General features: G+C 40.3%; 1 protein-coding gene and 1 long non-coding RNA gene across 3 annotated transcripts in view; both read left to right on the top strand.

The window, feature by feature from the left end:
• The first annotated feature begins 137 nt into the window (after nucleotides 1-137).
• Nucleotides 138-23,207, top strand: part of TUBGCP4 (tubulin gamma complex associated protein 4) — a 34,784-nt gene continuing 11,714 nt past the window's right edge. For both annotated transcript variants that reach the window (XR_008299213.1, XM_027067097.2), the window contains exons 1-9: nucleotides 138-272; nucleotides 5,956-6,084; nucleotides 8,879-9,001; nucleotides 9,367-9,420; nucleotides 10,459-10,515; nucleotides 13,498-13,577; nucleotides 16,104-16,305; nucleotides 19,030-19,195; nucleotides 19,416-19,540. Coding sequence is in view for 1 of the 2 variants with exons in the window: in XM_027067097.2 (XP_026922898.1) it covers nucleotides 195-272; nucleotides 5,956-6,084; nucleotides 8,879-9,001; nucleotides 9,367-9,420; nucleotides 10,459-10,515; nucleotides 13,498-13,577; nucleotides 16,104-16,305; nucleotides 19,030-19,195; nucleotides 19,416-19,540 (1,014 nt within the window). In the remaining variant the exon portion in view is untranslated. The remainder of the gene's footprint in view (nucleotides 273-5,955; nucleotides 6,085-8,878; nucleotides 9,002-9,366; nucleotides 9,421-10,458; nucleotides 10,516-13,497; nucleotides 13,578-16,103; nucleotides 16,306-19,029; nucleotides 19,196-19,415; nucleotides 19,541-23,207) is intronic.
• On the top strand, nucleotides 19,547-23,006 carry LOC128315964 (uncharacterized). The gene is made up of 2 exons (XR_008299214.1): nucleotides 19,547-21,084; nucleotides 22,006-23,006. It is a non-coding gene; the product is annotated as an uncharacterized LOC128315964 (long non-coding RNA).

The raw sequence follows: 23,207 nt of genomic DNA, 5'->3' as shown, positions 1-23,207 counted from the left end.
GACGCGGCGCGCCTATCCCGTACCCTTTCCCTTCCACTCTTCCCGCAGTTGTCCTGCCACTTGGGATTCAGGACGAACAGCCTGTCCCAGGGGCCTGGGCGCTTGCACAGAACGCAGCATTCGCCTCCGTGGTCCTCTGGAGGGGCGCTGCAGGAGGGGGCGACGGATATAAGGACTCGAGATCCGCCGCGGGAATGATCCACGAACTACTCTTGGCTCTGAGCGGATACCCAGGGTCCATTTTCACGTGGAACAAGCGGAGTGGCCTCCAGGTACGATCGGACTCAGAGCGCGGGAACTCGCGATTGCATAATGGGCGTACCCAAGCCCGTGCCCGGGGGAGGAGTTTGCGAGGGCGGGGGGTGGGGCTTGCAGAGGCTGAGGCGATTCGGAGGCGTGTCCCTAGACTGGTCACGGGGGAAGTGCGGGAGGGGGCCTTTGTGCGCGGTACCGCATCTGGAGAGGGCTGGGCCCAGGCTGGCGGATGGAAGGCCGGTGCCTGAGGGCCCCGCCTTCGGGACGGGGAGGGAGCTCGCGACCGGGCCTAAGGTTGAGGTGTCTGAGCGCGTGTTGCTGGGGAACTGGATGTAAGGCGAGTTTCACCCATTTTCACGCACCCATTTGCAGTGCAAATACGTAGCGCCTAACATAGTAAGAGGTCAGCTACTTTTGTTGTCTGAAAAATGAATGAGAGTGTTTCCCTCATTACTCCTTTCGCTGGAAATTTCTGCACTAGGAGAATTTGGAAGGGAGGCTTTCACGTAACCAGAAATGTTTAAGGAGGAAGGGCTAGGTACTGTATGCATTATCGCATTCAATCTGCAGGATCACCTATGTCCATTTCACAGATCAACTTCCTGTATCTGGTAGCTAGTAATTAGCGAGCTTGGTCTTGAACCTCAGGTCTGCTTGGCTATGGTGTCTGAACCACTCTTTTCTGCTTTTTTTTTTATTATCCAGTCCTCTCAATAACTTAGTGACTTAGGTATTGTTAGCCCTTATTTACAAAAAAGCAAACTGAAGCCCAGAGAACTTGTGGCGGCTAGTCCTGGTAATGGCAAGATTTGAGTCTAACTCTGTCATATCACAGTCATGCCTATTCCCAACCAAGCAACAGATTCTGAACTATGGAGAACAAAGTGATAGTTACTAGAGGGAAGAGAAGTGGGGAGATAGGCTAAATAGGTGATGGGGATTATGGAGTGATCTTGTGACGAGCACTGGGTGTCCTTATATTGTACACCTGAAACTAGTATTACACTTTATGTTAACTAACTGGAATTTAAATAAAAACTTTAAAAAAAAGTCATGCCTATTCCTATAAGAATTGCCAGTATAGGCTGCAGAAGAGCAGAAAAATTACATTCCTCTATAAAACCTATAAATCAGATTCCTCTTGTTATTTATTTTCCCCTATAAAACTAACAATGGCAGGCATAAAGGAAGAAACTGTATAGGAAGTATTTGTGGGTGCTTGACTGAAGTAAAAAGATAAAGTATAGGAAGGATAGTTGCCTTCCTTTCTTTTTTATAAAAAAGTCTCAAGTCTCCATTTTCCTTAGGGTCAGAGAGAGAGGGAGACAAAATCTGAAGCAGGCTCCAGGCTCTGAGCTGTCAGCACAGAGCTCGATGCGGGGCTAAAACTCATGAACCGTAGGTAAGAGCCTGAGCTGAAGTCGGATGCTTAACAGATTGAGCCACCCAGGTGCCCCTGGATATTTTCCTTCTTAAGGTGTCAGCTTCAAAGTCACTCCAGAAAAATGTTCTCTGACCATCTCTTTAAGTATCCTCCCCTTATGCCATTATTCTCCATTACAACAACTTATTTCCCTTATAGGACTTATCACAGTTTATATTAGTTTTTACCTGTGTATAGTCTTTCTCCCACATAGGTTGCCCATAGCAGCGAAGACTACAGTGGTTTTCTTCATCTATGTAGCCAGCACAGTTTCTGCCACTTGGTAGGTGTTCAGATATTTGTGGAAGAAAAGAAGACTACTAAAAACAGAAAATATTGATACATTCTGCAGTGTTTTCACATTTGAATAAAGGGGAAAATTGTCATGAATGCCTAATGTTGACAAAATTCATTTTATTGTAATACTGAATATGCGTACACCTTAACCTAAGTATAAGCTCAAATTTATTTGAGTGTAAGCTCAATTTATTGCTCTTAAAAAAAAACCTGTAAAACCAAATATTTTTACAAAGTAAACAAAACTACCAAATGGATGCACTCAAAATGATGTTAATCTAATGTACGGTTTCTCAGCCTGGTTTCTTTCTCATTGTTGACATTTTGGGCTGGATAATTCTTTGTTGGGGGTTGTGTCCTGCCTGTGCATTATAGGGTGTTAAGCAGCATTCATGGCCTCCACCCACTAGATGCCAGTAGTACCCCTTGAGTTGTAGCAATAAAAAATATCTGCAGATATTTACCAAATGGGGCAAAATTGCCTCTGAGAACCAGTGATCTAATGTGACATAACTATTGTTGTGCTGAAACTAAATCCCCAACATTGAGTTTAATAATAGTATGACAGCTGCAGATGTGGCTGCATATTCTGTTTTGACTTCAGTAAGTCTAGTATGGAGAATGCCTGTTCATGTAAGTAGGTTGCACCAGATGGTACCAATAAATTCAAGGTATTGTTTGCTGTTTCAGAATAACTAGACCTTGAACTTTTGTAAAACTCTGCCACCAAAGCACTGCTTAGAATTCCAGTTTTAATGGGAGCATCACTTGATAACTGGGTAGATCTGTGTTAATAATAAAAAATTACTGGGGCACCTGGATGGATCAGTTGGTTAAGCGTCTGACTTCGGCTCAGGTCATGATATCGCGGTCTGTGAGTTCACTGTGAGTTCGAGCTCCTCATCAGGCTCTGTGCTGACAACTCCGAGCCTGGAGCCTGCCTCAAGTTCTGTGTCTCCCTCTCTCTCTGCTCCTCCCCCACTCATGCTGTGTCTCTCTCTCTCTCTCAAAAATAAAAATAAACATAAAAATATTTTTTAAAAAGTAATAATAAAAAATTGCTTACGTGTATCAAGCATTTGCTATGTGCATGGCTTTACATGCATTAACATTTAACCTTCACAATTGTTATCTCCATGTTATGGGTATGAAAACTGAAGCACAGGCAGGTATTACAACTTGCCTAAGATTTCAAGCAAGTTAAGAGGCAACTCATGGTGGCTTCTTTTTTTTTTTTTTTCTAAAGGCACAGGCAAGGCTTTACTGGGGGCTATAGATCCAGCCTGAAGGGACACATAGCACTAACAGAGTAGTTAGACTGGCCTCCCAAAGACATTGTAAATTTTTTTTAATCTTTTTTTTTTTTTTGAGAGAGAGAGTGCGAGCAGGGGAGGAGCAGAGAGAGAGGAAGACACAGAATCTGAAACAAGCTCAGGACTCTGAGCTGTCAGCACAGAGCCTGATGTGGGGCTCGAACTCACAAACCTTGAGATCATGACCTGAGCCCAAGTAGGGCACTTAGCTGACTGAGCCACCCAGGCACCCTCCAAAGACAGATTCTTAAGCATTTAAGTCATGTTACCTCATAAGTTATTAACTGGAAGATATGGTTAGCAGTGATATTAAAATCTGTGTTAAGTGGATTCCTAAACAAATTATTGTGGATTCAGTAACAGAAAAATTCTTCTTTGCCTATTTATTACTGCTTTTATTGTTATTTACAGATGGCATACACGGGCGCACCTGGCTGGCTCAGTTAGAAGAGCATGTTACCCTTGATCTCCGGGTTGTTACTTAGAGCCCCACGTGGGTATAGAGATTACCTAAATAAATAAAACTTTAAAAAAAGATGGCATCCACAAAATACAGTACTCGCAATATAAATATGCAGTATGTTAAGTTCTTTGGGAATAGTAACTACTTCTGATTTTGTTCCCTATTTAAACTAGATATGTTAACACTGTGCCTTGGATAAGTATGTGTTCATTAAAAGTTGGTCGAAGCTCCAGGGAAGATACACAATGGCCAATAAACAAATGAAAAGATTATCAATATAGCTGATCATTAGGGAAATGAAAATCAAAAGCACAATGAGATACTACTTCTTACCCATTAGAATGACTTTTATCAAAAAAACAGAAAATAGCAAGTGTTGGTGAGGTTGTGGAGAAATTAGAACCCTTGTATATTACTGGTGGGAATGTAAAGTGGTTCAGGCCTGTGGAAGACGATGTGGTAACTCCTCAAAAAAATTAAACACAGAGTTACCAGATGATCCAACAACAATTTCACTTTTAGGTATACACTCAGAAGAAGTTAAAGAAGGGACTTAAACAAATATTTGTATACCCATGTTTATAGTATTAGTATTCACAATAGCCAAAGTAAAAATACAAGGGTAAAAGCAACTCACATGTCCCTTGACAGATGATTTGGATAAACAAAATGTGGCACAAACATACAGTGCAATATTTTTCAGTCTTAAAAAGGGAGAAAATTCTCTTACATGCTACAACATGGATGAAACTTGGAGACACTATGCTAAGTGAAAAAGCCAGTAATAAAAAGACAGATATTCTATTTCCAATCTTTTAAAGTACTTAGATTGGTCAGAAGTATAGAAACAAGAAATAGAAGGGTGGTTGCAAGGGGTTGGGGAAGGGGGAGGAGTAATGGCTACAGAGTTTCAGTTTGGGAAAGTAAACTGGGGGTGGATGGTGGTGATAGATGCACAAGGTGTAAATAAATGCACTTAATGCCACAAAACTGTACATCTAAAGATGGCTAAAATGGTAAGTTTTATGGTATGGATATTTCACAGTTTGTGAAAAATTGGGGTTGAGGGGTGCCTGGGTGTCTCAGTTAAGCATCCAACTCTTGATTTCTTCTCAGATCATGTTCTTGACATTGAGCCTTGCGTCAGGCTCTATGCTGACAGTGCAGAGCCTGCCTGGGATTCTCTGTCTCCTCTCTCTGCTCCTGCCCCACTCACATTCTCTCTCTCCTCTCAAAATAAAGAAGTAAACTTAAAAAAAATGGGTTGAATAAATTCATTCTCCTACAACTTTTTTTTCTATTTTTGAAATGCTGTAAAACTTTATATAGCATAGTAGGTTATATTATGGCCTTAAATTAAAAATACCCAGTGAAATGAAATACTAAATATAAATGAAAATATGAACACTACCTTTATATGTCCAGTTATGAGGTGCTTTTATAGATTATAGCATGTTACATTAATTTTACATTTTAATTGAAATGAAAATAAAATTTAAAATTTTATAGAGAGGGATACCTGGGTGGCTCAGTCGGTTATGTGTCAGACTTCAGCTCAGGTCATGATCTCACACTTCATGAGTTCAAGCCCTGCATCAGGCTCTGTGCTGATAGCTCTCATCCTGGAGCCTGCTTTGGATTCTGTCTCCCTCTCTTTCTTTGCCCCTTCCCTGCTCATCCTCTGCCTCTCCCTCTCAAAAATAAGTAAACATTAAAAAGAATTAAAAAAAATTTATAGAGAATTTGCAGATCTTAAGAATATGAGAAACCCCTGAAGTCTGCAGATCCCAATTTGAGCAGTATCACTGGAGACCATTGAAATCACGTCCAAAACTCCAAATCCTGATAGGCCATGCCTAGAAGATTGCATGAGAAACAGGTAATAGTAGCTGCTGGTGGGGAGGTTGACCTGAGCCCAAATCAAGAATTGGACACTTTAACCAACTGAGCCACCCAAGTGCCCCGACTGACTTATTTGTAATGTACAACATTTCATAGTGTTTGAATTCTTTACCGTGTGTTACTACCTATTTCAGTCATCAACTAATTAGGTCAGGATGGGGAACAACACCTTTGTAGCAGTTTGGAATTTACCAAGCTTAAATGGGCATCTTGAGAAGGGAAATAAAAAATAGTATTAAGTATTTGAAGCACCTCAAAGATATGCAGGCATCAATGTTTTTAGACTGTTCCTCTTCCTGCAGGTGTCACAGGACTTCCCATTTCTCCATCCCAGTGAAACCAGCGTCCTGAATCGACTCTGCCGGCTGGGCACAGACTATATTCGCTTCACCGAGTTCATTGAACAGTACACGGGCCATGTGCAGCAGCAGGTAGGCTGCTGTTGTCAGGGAATGGACACCTCCAGAGGTCAGGAGCTATGTCAAGTTTTCAGTGAATCCAAACTTTGATGTGAAATAAGTCTCAAGATGTTATGAATGTCTCATCATTGGAATTATTCAAGTGAAGGCTAGGTAACTAGCTCAAACAAGGGAGAAAATATACACAGGGACCAATTTAGGCAGATTAGTATAAGAGGAAATATGCTTTGCCTGTGTTTTAGGAGACCTGAATTAAATTAGTTTGAGCTGGACCAGAGTTTCAGTTCCAGAGGTGAGATTATAAAGCATCATTTCAGATCTGTTTCCTCTTTTGCTTCTAACTACCTTAGTCGCACGGAGGCGATCAACTAAAATCTTTGTGTTTCATTTTTGTCATTTGTAAATAAAAGAGTTAAATCGGAGAAGGTGCTTGGCACATAGCAAGCACTTAATATATATTACCCATTAATTGGTGGGTTAATTGTAATTAATGGTGTAGAGGTCAAGGATTTGTGTCCTGCTCTATCACTGACTGGCCATAGTCTGCCTGGCGGTAACCTAATGCTCAGAAACTAGAGCTCAGTTACTTACCTATCAGATAGGGATAATAGTGCCTATCTCACAGTGTCAGAAAAAATAAATAAGGTAATTCATGCAAAGTGTTAGCATTTATATTTTTTTAAAGACAGATTTTAAAGTTCCCTTTTGTTTTTAACTGTCTGTAATTCTGTCCGTGGTAAGTAAAAAGATTGCTGAATTGTGTGACTCATTCAGTGACGACTATTTCCCACTTAAAACCATGATTCTGGTTGAGGAGGAAGGCAGGGACTTCTAGAAAGGAAAAGGAAAGGTTTCTGAAATAAGGTCAGTACCCTCTGTTATATAAGTTGGTTGTCAGGCCTTTGGTGGCCATCTGTAGGGCACAGGAGTTGGAGAATAATGCCTTGTATTTTCATCTCTGGGACAGGGATTCTGATTCTCTCTTGGTTTTTGCAAACATAAGCTAAATGTGAGGTGAAAATCTAATCAGTGCTATAAAATCAATATTAAAGAGGGCACATGAATTATCAGAGTTGGAACCTATACACACACACACGCACACACATATTATGAAAAGGCCTCATTTTAATTTTTTGTATATAACATTTAATAGAAAAAAAAATCTGCCCTGTATTCGTGTGACTATATGGATTTTATATAATATGTGAATTCTTACTTTCCTGAATTCTAAAGATAGCTGTAGTGCCTCTTTTTTTGGAACAGTAAAAAGCATACTTAATTTCTCTTTCATTTAGTGATAAATGAAGACATTCAGTTCTCTGGAATGCCATAAGATCAAAATAAAATTGGCTACTTGTAAGCCAATCTGTTCCATTTCATCCCATGCCCATGCTGGTCTTATTATAGCTGTGAACCTCTATCTTCAGGAACTGCTAGTATCCTTTGTGGCATCCCCTGACTACACTGTGCCTTTTAACCCCTGAGTCCAAGCTTCCTACCCCATTTGTTGTGGAATTCTGCTATTGTGTCTACTGTCACCAGAGCCTGATCACCCAAATCAGTATGCAGCCAGAGAGGCCAATCATCGTGGTCTCTAGTCCACTCCCTCTGCAGTTGCCCCGGTAAAACTACAAGAGGCTGTTAGAAAAAATTGCAGGTTTCCTGAAAGACAAGCCATATTTGTAAATTGGCTCTTAGTGAGAGTCTTATCACTCCCCATGTTGACTGTCAGATTCATGCTCCTGATGAATTACCAGGCCAGGCAGGAGAAGGGATTTTAGAAGGAGGATTGAGGTGATTTTATTTATTCACTAAATATTTACCTTGTGTTCAAAGAACTGTGCTAGGAGCTGAAATACAAAGATGAATAAAGTGTGGGTCCTGCCTTCATGAAGTTCTTGGTCATGAGAGGAGGGCATATAAACAAAAGAACAATTCAAGCACTACATAGAGATGTTATGAAATCAACAAAGAGGGAGCGATTCGTTTCCTAGGGAGAGTTAGGAAGGGCTTTGAGAGAAGAGATGCTTGAGTTGGGTCCTGTAGGAAGAGTAGGCATTTGTCACAAAGATGAGTACAAGGTTATAAGTGGAACACATCCACATTCGTGGGGGTGAGAAATAGAAGCAAGGCACATTTGGTGAGCTGTGGGTAGTTTGGAAATGAGAATGTGAAGTTGGAAGCAGTAAAAGATAATTTTAGAGGCAGAGTTAAGGGCCCGAATGTAGAAATCATTGTATGCCACGTAGGGGAGTGGAGATGTTATTCTGGGGCAATGGGAAGCCACCAAAGGGATTTCAGCTGGAAGTGATAAGGTTAGTTGTAGAAAACCTTCACTGACAATATGAGGTTCTTTTTTTTTTTTTTTTTAACATTTATTTTTTGAGAGACAGAGACATAGCATGAGTTGGAGAGGGGCAGAGAAAGAGGGAGTCACGGAATCCAAAGCAGGTTCCAGGCTTTGAGCTGTCAGCACAGAGCCTGATGCGGGGCTCAAACCCACAAACTGTGATATCATGACCTGAGCCGAAGTTGGACATTTAACCGACTGAGCTACCCAGGTGCCCCAATATGAGGTTCTACCTGGTTGTTTGTAACAGGTAGGATGCTTGGGAAATTAAAATGTTATCACATCTTAAAAGGTCAGAACTCAAAATCGGCCTCTCTAGTCAGGCTTTCCTCTCACCGAAGCACTGCTTTGATGTGGAATTATTTAAGCAAAAACAATAATACTATTAAGGGATAATGTCTTCCTCAGGTTTTAGAGTCTGAGCTGTGAGGTTTAATTCTCTTTGTTTGATTTCAGGATCACCATCCATCTCAGCAGGGCCAAGGTGGGTTACATGGAATCTACCTAAGGGCCTTCTGCACAGGACTGGATTCAGTTTTGCAGCCTTATCGCCAAGCACTGCTTGATTTGGAACAAGAGGTGAGAGAGGAGATATGGGAACAATGTCTCTGGGACAGCAGATTAGGGCACACTCCTGAATTTGAAATACCCTTGGATGTGGTCAGATAGCTAAGAGAGAGCTGTTTTCTTCGTGGCTAGGGGGTAGAGTGTACTCTGTGATTGCCCAAGCCGTGATCAAAGTGGTGTGCAGATCATGGCAAAGGTATCAGAGCCCCTGTTTTTTTCTCACCTGAAAAATCAGAATTAATAATCCATAAACTATCAATTCTCCATAGCCTAAAATTAACACTGAGCCTATTCTCAGATTCCCATCTAGTTTTCAGAGATCAAATAGATTCGAGATGTCTCATATGGAGCCTTAATCACAGTGTTTTTTGTTGCAGTTCCTGGCTGATCCCCATCTGTCCATATCACATGTCAATTACTCCTTGGATCAGGTATGCTGTCCAAATAACAAAATGCCGGGGTGCCTGGGTGGCTTGGTCAGTTAAGCGTCCGACTCCAGCTCAGGTCATGATCTCACGTTCTGTGAGTTCGAACCCCACGTCGGGCTCTGTGCTGACAGCTCAGAGCCTGGAGCCTGTTTCAGATTCTGTGTCTCCCTCTCTCTCTGCCCCTCCCCTGTTCATGCTCTGTCTCTCTCTGTCTCAAAAATAAATAAATGTTAAAAAACAAAACAAAACAAAACAAATAACAAAATGCCTTGAAATCTGTTGATATTGTTAGAATAACTTACAGGGTTCATGGCTGGCTCATTCAGTGGAACATGTGACTCTTGATCTTGGGGTTGTGAGTGTGAGCCCCATATTGGGCAGAGGGATTACTTAACCATAAAAAAATCTTAAACAAAAAATGAGGAATTAAAAAAATAATCTAACTTGGGGCTCCTGGGTAGCTCAGTCAGTTAAACATCCGGCTCTTGGGTTTGGCTCAGGTCATGATCTCACGGTTTGTGAGTTTGAGCCCTGTATCGGGCTCTATGCTGACAATGCAGAGCCTGTTTGGGATTCTCTCTCTCTCTCTCTCTCTCTCTCTCTCTCTCTCTCTCTCTCTGCCCCTCCCCTGCTCTCTGTCTCTCTCTCAAAAATAGATAAATAAAAACTTAAAAAAAAAAAATCTAACTTAAGACAGTAAGACATTCCTTCTGGATCCAGAGCTACGCATTTTATATCTTGTATGCTTTCCTAGATCAGAGTTGTTTGGAAAGCTCCAGATTTAGTTAAAATCTAATATCTGATATTAGCACTCTATGTTGACTTCAATACTAACAATTATGTTAGCCTCAGAAATAGAAACTGCTTCTATCTGCCATTCTCCCTTTGTAGCCAACCCCCATATCAGCTGGCCCTCAGACACTGAATCTTGGCTGTTCTGTGCTATTGCCATCTTTACGTGATGTGGGACTATTTAGAAACAAAAGTATTTCCTGAGCCAGTTCTCATTAATTATTCTCCTAATTATTCTCCACTTTGCAGTTCCAGCTCCTTTTCCCCTCTGTCATGGTTGTGGTAGAACAAATTAAAAGTCAAAAGGTAAGAACTTTCCTTTTTTATCTTTGCTGTGGGAAGTGCCAGGGATATAGTCATAGTTAATTTCACCTTACATTCTTTTTTGAGGACCATAGTCTTTAGTAGTTTTTATTTATTTATTGTTTTTTTTAATAACGTCTGCTTGGGTATCATGCTAAATGCAAAAAATAAGCTGTCGCTCTGCCCTTAAACACCTCCTGATCCAGAGGGTGGGGGTGATGTTAATAGATGTACCCTGGTAAGAGGATTCTGTCTGGTAAGAGAAAAATGCTAGGGGTGATATTTGAAAGTGAGAGCATTTTGCATTAAGGATTTGGGATTGTTGGATATGGATCTTAAGAAGCAGAAAGTTAATCTTCAGAAAGAATAATACATTTAGGTTAGAGTGCTAATTCTTTTCTAAGAATTAGATCATTGGGTAAAACCCAGATGTTTCTTTTATTAAATACGCCTGTTACCACAAGTTTTTATTACATGCACTGAAAAGTCAGGGTCCCCAATGCCAGAAGAATGTCTTTTCTGAGTGGAGTTAATAATTGAGGGATAAATGCTTTGAGATTTCACATTAGAAGAAGAATCTGCAAGTCCATAATTGGATAAGAAAAGACAAATGGATTAAATATGTTTAACCCTGTTTTGTTTTTAAACTGTTGTAATTGTGCCTTAGCTTATTAGGAGTCTTCACCTTGATAAATGTAACTAGCTAACTACTTAATTTACCAGGTTGCCTCTTCATTTTTTTGCTTTATAAGTGTAGAAGTTTTCACTGTGCTGTGTTCATTAGGAGCCAGCAAAGCCAGTGAGGGAGGTGCTGTTTGGCCCTTCAAAGCTGATTACCCTCATCAATTAATATTCAGCTTTTATTGTGCACTTACTGTACACCAGGCACTATGCTAAGTGTTTCACGTACTTCATCACATTCAGTTTTCTAAGGGGTCAGGTAGGTTAGGGAATGTGCTTAGGGTCACATGGATGGTAGGAAATAGTAGAGCTGGGATCTAAACCTGGCTCTGACTCGAAAGGCTATGCTCTTAACCACTCCACTAAACTGTCCCCCCACCGCCCACCCCCCACCCCCACCCCCTGGGTTGGAGAGGACCTTCTAGGTACGTGGAGGTAGTGTAAGGGTTGCATGTGTAGCTGCACATCTCAGTTGACTTTCAGATTCCACTGACCACAGGAAGGAGAGTATAAACTGAGTAGGGGGGTTGGAGATGGGCAAACCTTCCTTCTTGCCAGGGTGGTGGTAGAGAAGCCAGTGTGTTCTGCCTCTACAGAGTTCAAACATGAGGTGGTCAAGAACATGGGCCGGGGTGAGAACTGGGATGATAGCAAACAGACACAAAGGGATTCTTTTAGAGTGATGGAAATGTTATAAAACTAGATTACGGCGATGGTTGTACACACTGTAAAATTTACTAAAAGTTGTTGAACGGTACACTTAATTCTGGGTGTATTTTATGGTATATAAATTATACCTCAATAAAGGAGTTTTAAAAAGAGAGACAGAAGGACATAGAAAGAAGCAGCAGAGTTTTTTGAAAACTGTATACCTTAGAGCGTGAGTTAGGCCCTAATCTGAAATAAAGAGCTTTCTTCTTAGCTTGGAATTTTAACTCTGAATGATTCTGGTTTCTCTAGTGCAGTACTTTTCAAACTTCATTTTACATTAGAATCACCTGGAATAGATGGTTAAAACCACGTGGCTGGGCCCTACCACAGGGATTCTGATTCAGTAAGCCTGGAGTTGGTCCCAAGAATTTCCATTTCTTACAAACTCCCAGGTGCTGCTGCTGCTGCTGCTGGGGGCATATGGATGGGGTGGGGAAGAGTAAGTAGAGTGGAGGTCCATATTTTATAGAATAACTGTTGTGATACTGTGATCTATAATAAATATAGGGTGGCCCCTGGGTGGCTCAGTGGTTAAGTGTCAGACTCTTGATTTCCACTCAGGTCATGGTCTCACAGTCGTGAGACTCTCCCTCTGCCCCCCCCCCCCGCTAGTGCTCTTTCTCAAAAAAAAAAAAAAAAAAAAAAAAAAAAAAAAAATATATATATATATATATATATATATATATATATATATTTCATCTTCATCCCCTTTCTGGCACATAGCTTCTAAAACCTTTGGCATTTCCTAAGTGATAAGAATGATAAAGGTGTCTTGGTATTCATAATTAGCCACACCTGAGTCTATGGTAATTAAGTGACTTTTGGAAAGCACCTAAGGATTGGCTGGTTGCCAGGGGAAACAAGCATTTGATTGGAGGATTGGGACCTTTATACCCCTGACCTCTGCGGAGAGGAAAGGGGCTGGAGGTTGAGTTCAGTCACTAGCAGTCAGTGATTTAATCAATTGTGCCCATGAAGTGAAGCCTCCATAAAAATCTGAAAGGGCTGGTTTCAGAGAACTTGTAGGTCGCTGAACCAGAACACTTCTGGCTACAATGCTGGGCCCACGCTCTACGGGGACAGAAGCTCCTTTGTTTGGAACCTCACACTATGCATCTCTTCGTCTGGCTGTTCATTCATATCTTTAGTATGCTTTTTAATAAACAGGTTATCTAGTGAGTAAACATTTTCTGAGTTCTGTGGGCCGCTCTAGCAAGCTAATGGAATCCAAGGAAAGGGTTGTGGGAACCTCTGATTTATCAGTCAGTCAGCCCTGGGCTTGAGATTGGTGTTAGAAGTGGAGGGAAGGTCTTGTGGGACTGACCCCTTCACCTTTGGAATTTGATGATGTTCTGGTAGTGTGAGAATTTAGTTGAATTGTAGGACACCCAGCCGGTGTTAAAGAATTGCTTTGTGGTATTGGGAAAATCGCCCCTGCACACGTTGGAATTAGAGTCAAAATTAGAATTCTCTGTAGCTCTTTAGCCTCATTATCTGCTGGATTGTGCTCTCTGGATTGAATACCGAATATGAGTTTGTCCTATGCGAGCTGTTAAAATGGAATCCAGTTTGACAAGGTTGTATTTTGCACAGATTCATGGTTGTCAAATCCTGGAAACGGTATACAAACACAGCTGCGGAGGTTTGCCCCCTGTTCGAAGTGCACTAGAAAAGTAAGTCATGGCTTAATTGGGGGCAGGAGTGGGTGATCAGGTGACTTGACTTTGCACTTGTTTCATTTTCAGGTCATCTTAAGTTTCCCTCTGGGAAAAGTTAAGCCCAGGATAGAAAAGACCCATGTATGATGGCTCAGAAACTGCAAAAAGAATGTTAGGAAGTGTTGAGGATCAAAGCTAGGATCTAGTCACCTAGATGACCTTGAAGCAGTGCTCTTTAATTTGGGGATATCATTATCCTTGGAGAATTTCCATTACATGTGTCAGATAATGTAGCTATACCTAAACTGTGTGTGTTTTGAGTAGCTGGCATTTTATATCAAGATCCTTAAAAATGTTTATAATCCCATTATACCATTCTTAGGAATTTTATCCTAACACCTATTCAAAAGAAGAAAATAACCATATGCAGAAACATTCACTGGAATGTTGTCTGTTTTATCAGGACATTAGGAAACTACTAGCAGCAGAAGAAAGCTAAATAAAGGTATATTCACTTGATGGTCTATAAAGGTAAAATTAAAATTAAAAATACTATAAATATAAACACTGTCAAAATCTGCAAAAGGAAACTTCCCAGAACATGCTTCAGGGACTTAATTCTCTATTATTGGGCCTTTTTTTTTTCCTAATAAAAGAATTGTATTTTGATTGTAGAAAATACAGACCTGTAAAGAGAAGAAATAGATTTTCTAATCTTTGAGATACCCAGTATAACTTTCACTGTATATTCTCTACGGTTTCTCTATACATACACATAGTTTTATGCATGGAATATAAAATCTTACAGAGATCCTGTGATTAAGTGCATGTTTGTTATATATTTGCAGGACCAAATTTTATAGACCAAGTACTTGAATGTACTAAATGTAAATTTTGATTTTTTAACTATTTTTTTTAATGTTTATTTATTTTTGAGAGACAGAGACAAGCATGAGCGGGGGAGTGGCAGAGAGAGAAGGAGACACAGAATCCAAGGCAGGCTTCAGGCTCTGAGCTGTCAGCACAGAGCCCGATGCGGGGCTCAAACTCAGGAACTGTGAGATCATGACCTGAGCCAAAGTAGGAAGCTTAACTGACTGAGCCACCCAGGCACCCCCCTCCACCTGATTTGATTTTTTAACAATAGATTCCATTCAGTTAGCTTATTATAAATAGCAGACTCCAGCTCTTCTCATTTCTCCCCAAGTTATTTTGAAATTTTTCAGATCTACAAACATTTGAAAGAACAGTATAGTAAACAGTGTATATCCTTCAGTTTCACCAGTTGTTAACATTTGGCCACATTTGATTTCTTTTTCTTTTTCTCCTCTGTATGAACTGTGAAATATATATATGTAAATATATATAAACATACACACATGCACACCATGTGTGCTAAATCATTTGAGAGTAATCACAGATACAATGCTTAACTTGTAAATACTTCAGCTTGTATCTCTTTAGAAAAAAGGCTTATATAACTTCAATTGGTTTATATAACCTCAATACCATATTATAGCCAAAAAAGTTAATGTTAATTCAACAATATATTACCCAAAAATAAATCTGAATTTCTCCAGTTGTCCCCCAAAAGTCTTTTACCCTTGTTCTTTTTTGCACTCCCGGATGGAGTCTGCCTTTTCCTGTGGCTTTTTGCAGCCACCTCTTTTTAGTCCCCTTTAATTTGGAACAGTGCCCTTCCTTGCCTTTTTAATCTTTTGATGACATTGACATTTTAAGAGTCCTAACCAGTCCATTTTAGAGGCACATTTTCAGGGTGCCTGGGTGGCTCATTCAGTTAAGCGTCCAACTTCAGCTCAGGTCATGATCTCACAGCTCATGAGTTCAAGCCCTGCATCGGGCCCTCTGCTGATGGTGCAGAGCCTGCTTTGGATTCTCAGTCTCCCTCTTTACTTCTCTGTCCCTCCCCCATTCACACACTCTCTCTCACTCTTTCTCTCAAAAATAAGTACACATTAAAAAAAAAAAAACACAGGCACATTTTCCTCTTTGTAACTAAGATGTTATCTGGGGAGTGATCCTTTAAGACCATGAGAATGTCCCATTCTCCAACAACCTTTCTGCATCTTGAAGGATTATAGGATTGTAGGAGATATACCTGCCTCTCGCATAGTGCATCTACTCTCCATATGTGACTCCAACAAAAATAAAACAAATTTAATACTGTGTTAGCCAGACTCTTATAAGCACATTTAATTTTAACAAGAATCCTTAGTTTTGGAACTCCTCCACACAAAAGGAGGAAAGAAAATGTGCCTCTTCTAAAAACCCAGCAGAACACTTACTGAACATTCAGACTTCAGCATGTAGGCTACAAGTGTGGAAATTTAATCGCTGAGTTCATCCACAAACATTTAAATTAAAATAGCACAATTATTTTTAGCCTAATTGGTCATTTCCCTTCTGAGTCATCAGACCTCTGTTTGTCCTGTCGCAGTTTAGAGCATGGTCTCCGTGCAGATGTAGGCTTCAGTGTCTGCGAAGTGGACTTCTAAGGCTCCTGCTTTTCTCTCCACTCAGGATCCTGGCCGTGTGTCATGGGGTCATGTATAAGCAGCTCTCAGCCTGGATGCTCCATGGACTCCTCCTGGACCAGCACGAAGAGTTTTTTATCAAACAGGGTCCTTCTTCTGGGAATGTCAGTGCCCAGCCAGAAGAGGACGAGGAGGATCTGGGCATTGGGGGACTGACAGGAAAACAGTTGAGAGAACTCCAGGACTTGGTGAGAACATGGCAAGCAGTCTGGCGTACTCCTCCCTGAGTCAGAGAAGTTGTCAGCTAGATGACCTTTTGGTGATTTCTACCCTTGTCCCCAGCTCATCAGAGTTGAAGCACCTTTCAGAAATTCTTTAGACATAAACACTTGAACTTGGCTTTATCTTAACTGCATTCTTAATACCTAACTTAATGGGAAACTACAAAATAGAAAATATATTTGTGAGATTCCTTTGTTTCCCCTTGTCCCAGTATATGCATTTATGAGGTTAATGAGTCTTTTCAGGTAGTCGTGTGGTCACCCTACAGCGTTTAAGTGCAGCTTAGAGTTTCCATTAGAGTACCAAAAGTCCTATATTGTCTTTATTCATCCATCGATCTATTTATTCATTGTTTATCCTGCTACAGCATTTTATTGAATGCCTGTTGTAGGCCAGGCACTGGTCTAGGAGAGTTACTGGGTGTTTAACTGAGTAGATGAATAAAAGGTAGCAGACCCTATACTCGAGGAGCTTATTGTTTAGTGGAAGACCTAGAAAAATAAACAGTGACATTAAAGTGTACAAAGTGCTCTGGAAAGAGCAAGTATGGGTATTCTCAGAACTTAGAGTAGCTAGAGAAGGCTTTTCAGTGGAATGTATGTCTAAATTGCAAAGAGTTTGGAAGGAGAGGTTAAGAAACGTTCTAGGCAGAGGAAAGGATGTGCACAAAGTACAGAGACCATGAAAGACCTGGCTTATTTGAGGAACCAGTAGTAATACAATTGAAATGGTCAAGTAAAGGCTGAAATACAAAGTACAAGGGACAATGGAGGGGAGGGGGAAGTAGTAATCGATGAAACTGTTGAGGTAAGATCATGAAAGCCCTTGTCATCAATGGGAAGGTATTTAGACTTGAACCTCAAAAGAGCTTGGAGTCAGTGAAGAATTTTCAGCAAGAGGTCAACACAATGAGACTTTATGATAGATGACTCTGGACACTGTGTGGGGAAATCGTTTTTTAAAAAATCAAGGGTCGCCTGGGTGGCTCAGTCCTTTGAGCGACCAACTCTTGATCTCAGCTCAGGTCATGATCTCATGGTTTATGAAATCAAGCCCTGCATCAGGGTGCGCTGATCGTGCAGAGGCTGCTTGGGATTCTCTCCCTCCCTCTCTCTCTGCCCCTCCCCTGCTCATGCTCTTTCTCTCTCACTCTCTCTCTCTCTTTCTGTGTAAATAAATAAACATTAAAAAATATTAAGACTAGCAGCAGGGAGGTCAGTTAGGAGAATGTTGGGGACACTCAAGTGAAAGATAATAGTGGCCTAAACTGAGGGTAGTAACAGTAAATATGGAAAAGAATAGAGAGGCTTGAGAGAGACTTAGCAGGTGGAATGGGTAGGCTTTAGTGTTTGGGTAGGAGTCCAGAAGGAAGAGTCAAGAATGATACCTAAGTTTCTGCCTTCAGTGGCTAGGCAGGCAGAGATGATAAGGAATGTATATGGCAAATACCGGGGGAAAGAAGAAGGTTCTAGTATTGGACATGTTGAGTTTGAGGTACTTGCAGGAAATGTTCAGTGGGCTGAGCCTGGAGCTCATGAGAACAGTCTAGCTTGAAGATAAAGATTAAGGAGTCATCAGCATATAGACGTTTTTAACCTGGGGCCCCTGGGTGGCTTCAGGAGGTTCTGTGAAATGTATGTTTGTATAACTGTCTCGAAGTTCCATAGCATTTATAATGCAGAGTCCTATGATGTAAAAAGACTAGAAATACCTGTTATAATGATCAATTCAGTGACAGAAGAAGATGTGATTGTCTAAGAAGAGTGAGGAGAACAAGAGGAAAAGAGAGTCTGGGCAGTCCCCTGAGGACTGCCAGCACTGGAGCACAAACCAGAAAGGGTAAACAGCAGAGCTCAAAGTCAGGATTGTGGAGCCCAGAGTTCCTGCTGGGAGCTGGAGGATAAGGATCAAATCCAAAGCAAGTCTGTGTCTGTCAGAGTTAGCTGGAGAGCTTATTAAAACACTGATGGATGTCTAGGCCTCATCTGCCAGGCTGTCCTAGATCTGGGGAAGGGCTTGAAAATTTGCATTTCTAACAGAGTTTCCAAATAACAAGTTTCCAGCTGATGCTGCTGGACCACGAGCTACAGTTGGAGAACCACTTGGCTAAATGACTTGGGTTACATACTAGTAAAGAGCTGAGGGGTGCCTGAGTGGCTCAGTCTGTTAAGCATCCGACTTTGGCTCAGGTCATGATTTCACGGTTCATGTGTTTGACTCCCATGTTGGGCTCTGTGCTGACAGCTCAGAGCCTGGAGCCTGCTTCAGATTCTGTGTCTTCCTCTGTCTCTCTCTCTGTCCCTGGCCCCCCTGTCTCTGTCAAAAATAAACATTAAAAAAAAAAAGAGGTGGGCAGAGCAAGCATATGTACAAGACGATAAAGTCCCTACAGGTAAGGAAGCAGAATTCCTGACCTACTGCACAGGGTTTTACATAGTAAAGGCAGAGTGAGGACTAAAATCCTCATGTTAAAAACAACCACAGTGATTTCCACCATGTTCTCCCACTATCTGAAAATGGAAATGTATTCATCTCTCTAGTGGTAATTTAGGCATTCAGATTTAGGCATTCAGACTTCATTTTAAAGTCCTTCTAGAAAATATAAGTTATGGGTTGGGAGAATTAGTGATGTTTTCTTGCTTTCCTCTTCTTCATACATCATGTCTGCTACGGATTATTTCCTGGAGTAGCGCCTGATAGAGGAAGAGAACATGCTGGCACCATCTCTAAAACAGTTTTCCCTACGAGTGGAGATTTTGCCATCCTACATTCCAGTGAGGGTTGCTGAAAAAATCCTGTTTGTTGGAGAATCTGTCCAGATGTTTGAGAACCAAAATGTAAACCTGACTAGGAAAGGTAAGACTCTCATTGGCCAATATACCGTCTTCACAGGCCCTTTTTCATATTGCGTGGCCCCAAAGAATGCTCGGTCAGAGTGAGTGGCTGGTAAAGTTTAGGTACCGAGTTTGCAGCACAACCATTATAGGCTTACTTGAGAAGCGTCTGACCGGATTGTAAATCCTTGCCTGTCCCGCCGCTCTCTGCCTTCCTTTGAAGGTGCCTTCCTGTTTTGCAGGATCCATTTTGAAGAACCAGGAGGACACCTTTGCTGCAGAACTTCATCGGCTCAAGCAGCAGCCACTCTTCAGCCTGGTGGACTTCGAGCAGGTGGTGGATCGTATTCGTAGTACTGTGGCCGAGGTTTGTATTTCACAGTATATTTGCTTAGCGAGAAAACAGACTAGTTCCCCACAAACTGAGTACTTTCGTTGCTTCTTGATGTGATTAGAACTCAGCTTGGAGGGAATTGTTTGAGAGAGTTGAAGGGCAAGAAGTTTTTTTGTTTTTTTGTTTTTTAATGTTTGTTTATTTTTTTAGAGAGAGACACAGAGCATGAATGGGGGAGGGGCAGAGAGAGAGGGAGACACAGAATCCAAGGCAGGCTCCAGGCTCTGAGCTGTCAGCACAGAGCCCAACACGGGGCTTGAACTCAGGAACTGTGAGATCATGACCTGAACCGAAGTTGGACACTTAACCAACTGAGCCACCTGGGCACCCCAAGAAGTTTTTAATGATAGAGGCAGAGCTTCTTTAGTCTTTTCACACCCAACAGGAGTTCGCTAGTTAGCTACTTAAATTGAATAAAGAGAGGGCTCGCTTTCAATTTCAGACAGTTAGCATTTGGAATCTGTCAATATAGTTGGCAGGAACTGCAAAGAATCAAATGATTCTGGGTAAATTTAGCATCTCACTTACATTTTAGATGGCTTTACTGCTAACTCTTTGATTTATGGATATAATGATCTTATGAGGAATGCAGAACAAGTATTATTTTTCCATTTTTATAAGCAAATGAACTAGAAAGCTAACTTGTCCAGTATTGCACAGTAAGTAACAAAGGGGACATCAAAAACAGGTCTTGTGACTCCTATTCAGTGTTCTTTTTTTTTTTTAATGTTTATTTTTGAGAGAGAGAGAGACCGAGCATGAGTCAGGGAGGGACAGAGAGAGGGAGACACAAAATCTGAAGCAGGCTCCAAGCTCTGAGCTGCCAGCACAGAGCTCAATGCAGAGCTTGAACTCACGGATTGCAAGATCATGACCTGAGCTAAAGTCGGCCACTTAACTGACTGAGCCACCCAGGCATCCCCTACTTCAGGGTTCTTAAGTAAATTGTGCTTCATCCACCATCTTAAATTGTGACCAATGATTTTTCAAATGGGCATCTGTTCTGTGGCTTAAAATAAAATTTGGCTCCCAGGTGTGTGATAATGTGAAATGAGATCTTTAGTCAGACAACTGTTTTGTTTGCTATATTAGTGGTTTTCAAGTTTGGCTGTGCATAGAACTGCTTTGGAAAATCTTAAAACATGGATTTGCATCAAATCCTCACCTCCAGAGCTGCTGACTTAGAGATCTACATCGAGAGGGAGGGAGTAGGTAATAGTATCGATACCATCCAACTAGACAGCCAACCAGCAAACCACTGCAGGTGATTGTGAAGTGTACCCAGCGCGCTATGGTATCTAGAACTGCTAAGAAGTTTAGCATCAGATATCCTCACATTGGAAACATAGTAATCAATCATGAATATGATTTCCTTTTCCAGTCACTATCTCAAAAATTCTGGGCATGGGAGACAGAGCTGTGATGTAGATGGAATATTAGATCTTAAGATATCACTTCATTTGATTCTTTGTGGGCAACTAAAGATCTACATGCTTCTGTCCCTTCATAATTTCAAGGTATTGCCCCTCCTTAATCTGTAACTAGAGCAGCTCTAGTCTAAGGGACACTTTATTTTATTAAATCTATTTCTGTTCTCTTATTATTCTTGTGATAACTCTGGAATTAATTCATGAAGGAAAGTAAAACCTTAATAATACAAGATTTCAAAAATGGTGTTTTCTTGGGAAAGTCTGAAATGCAGATACTGCTAGACATTACATTTCCAGTTTGTAAAAAATGATAGACGAAGAACTGAAGTTCAGACTCTTGGAAGTCTTTTAGAATTGTAGCTAATAGGCTTTTTTGTAAGGTATTACCTTAATAATAACAGTTTATAGTAATGAAAATAGTTTCCTTTTTAGAAGGAAAAAGGGGGGAATGTCTCACAAATACATATCATACTCGTTCCTTTTTTGTTTTCTTTCCTTCTTGATTTTTTTAGAAAGTATACACACTATATGAATTTATTTATATAAAGTTCAAAAACAGTTAATACAAAGTTTAATATAAATGTTCAAGTGCAGAACTAATCTGTTGTTAGGTGTCAGGATCATATCTGACCTTGATCAATGGGAAGGGTAGGAATAGGGTTCTCAGGGTGCTGCTTATACAGATGTGTTCAGTTTGTGAAAATTCTCTGAGCTGTAAACTTCTGATTTGTGTGCTTTTCTGTATGTAGTTTTAGTACTTCAGTGAAAAGATTTTTAAAATTAATTCCTACATATGTAATGGTTTGTTATTTTAATTTTTTAGTTAGCTACAGATTTTATGTAGAGAAGTGGCAGTATTGATTTTTGTGCGTGGATCTTCTGCCTGACCTCTTAAAGTCTTTTTTTAGTTCTCATAGTTTGTTGATTTTTCTGAGTAATGATTGTATCGTTTGCAAGTAAGATTTACTTCCAATTTTAGGCTTTTGCTTTTGTTTTTTTTTCTTACAGTCTTGGATTTCTAATAGTACATTAAACAGCTGGAGTGGTAGTTGATACAAACTGTGTGGAGGCAATGCTAGTAAGAGGCGATGATGAGCATTTTCGATATGTTGGCTCTTAAAGGTCATGTACCTACAATTTCTGTGTTACTCCAATGTTTGCTGAGGGCCTTTGGCACATAAGTTTATCATGTTAAAAAAAAAAAAAACTTTCTTCTTCCTAGTTTGCTATGAGTTTTTATCATAAATAGATGATGAATTTTATCAACTGCATTTTCTATGTCAATTATGGTGGTTTCTTGCTCGGAGTTCTTTTTCTCCTTTAGGCTACTCATATAGTAAATTGTGGATTAGGTTTTCAGATGTTGAATCTTCCTGAGATAAACTGTACTTGAACATTTTATTTTTTTAATACACTGTTGGATTTGGTTAGCCAGTATAGTACTTGGAATTTTTGCATCTATGTTTACTAGTGAAATTAGACTGTTCCTGTTTTGTTCTCATGTGGTTGTGGAATAAAGACTAGAAACCTCATGAAATGAGCGAGGCGTCTATCACTCTTTTCTATTTTCTAGAACAATTAATAGAAGACAGGAGTTATTACCGAAAGTTGGATTGAATTTACCTGAAAGATTATCTAAGCTAGTTGTTCAAGGGGAAATCTTTACCAATTCAGTGTATTTAAATCTATGTTAATCTGTTCAAGATCATTATTTGTCATACTAATCTTGGTATTTTCTACTTTTCTAGGAAGACCCATTTCATCTAGATTTAATTTTTTAGAAAATCTGTGTTTATGTGTTTTATTTTGTATTTTCTTTTAATCTTTTACTGTTGAGTCCTGCTAATCTTTTCGAAGAACCAGCTTGTGTTTTTATTACCTTCTTTTCCCCTCTGTTTCATTGATATCTGCCTTTATTATTTTTTTTCTTGGTTTTTTGTTTTTGTTTTTGTTTTCTGTTACTCACTACCAATTTCCAGGGTTGAAAACTTGACTTTTCTATTTGTAACCCTTATATCCTAGGTAATCTATATAAAGCTTTCCATATTGCTTTGACTGTGTCTCACAACTTTTTTGCATGGAGTATATACATTAACATCCTTTTCTAAATAATTTTTTTTTAATTTTTTTAACGTTTATTTTTGAAAGAGAAAGAGAGACAGACAAAGCATGAACGAGGGAAGGGCAGAGAGGGAGAAACAGAACTTGAA

Source organism: Acinonyx jubatus, chromosome B3 (assembly GCF_027475565.1).
Source record: "Acinonyx jubatus isolate Ajub_Pintada_27869175 chromosome B3, VMU_Ajub_asm_v1.0, whole genome shotgun sequence".
In the NCBI taxonomy this organism is placed as follows: Eukaryota; Metazoa; Chordata; class Mammalia; order Carnivora; family Felidae; genus Acinonyx; species Acinonyx jubatus.
The sequence above is the reverse complement of the archived record's forward strand: the minus strand, read 5'-3'. Positions and strand labels throughout refer to the sequence as shown.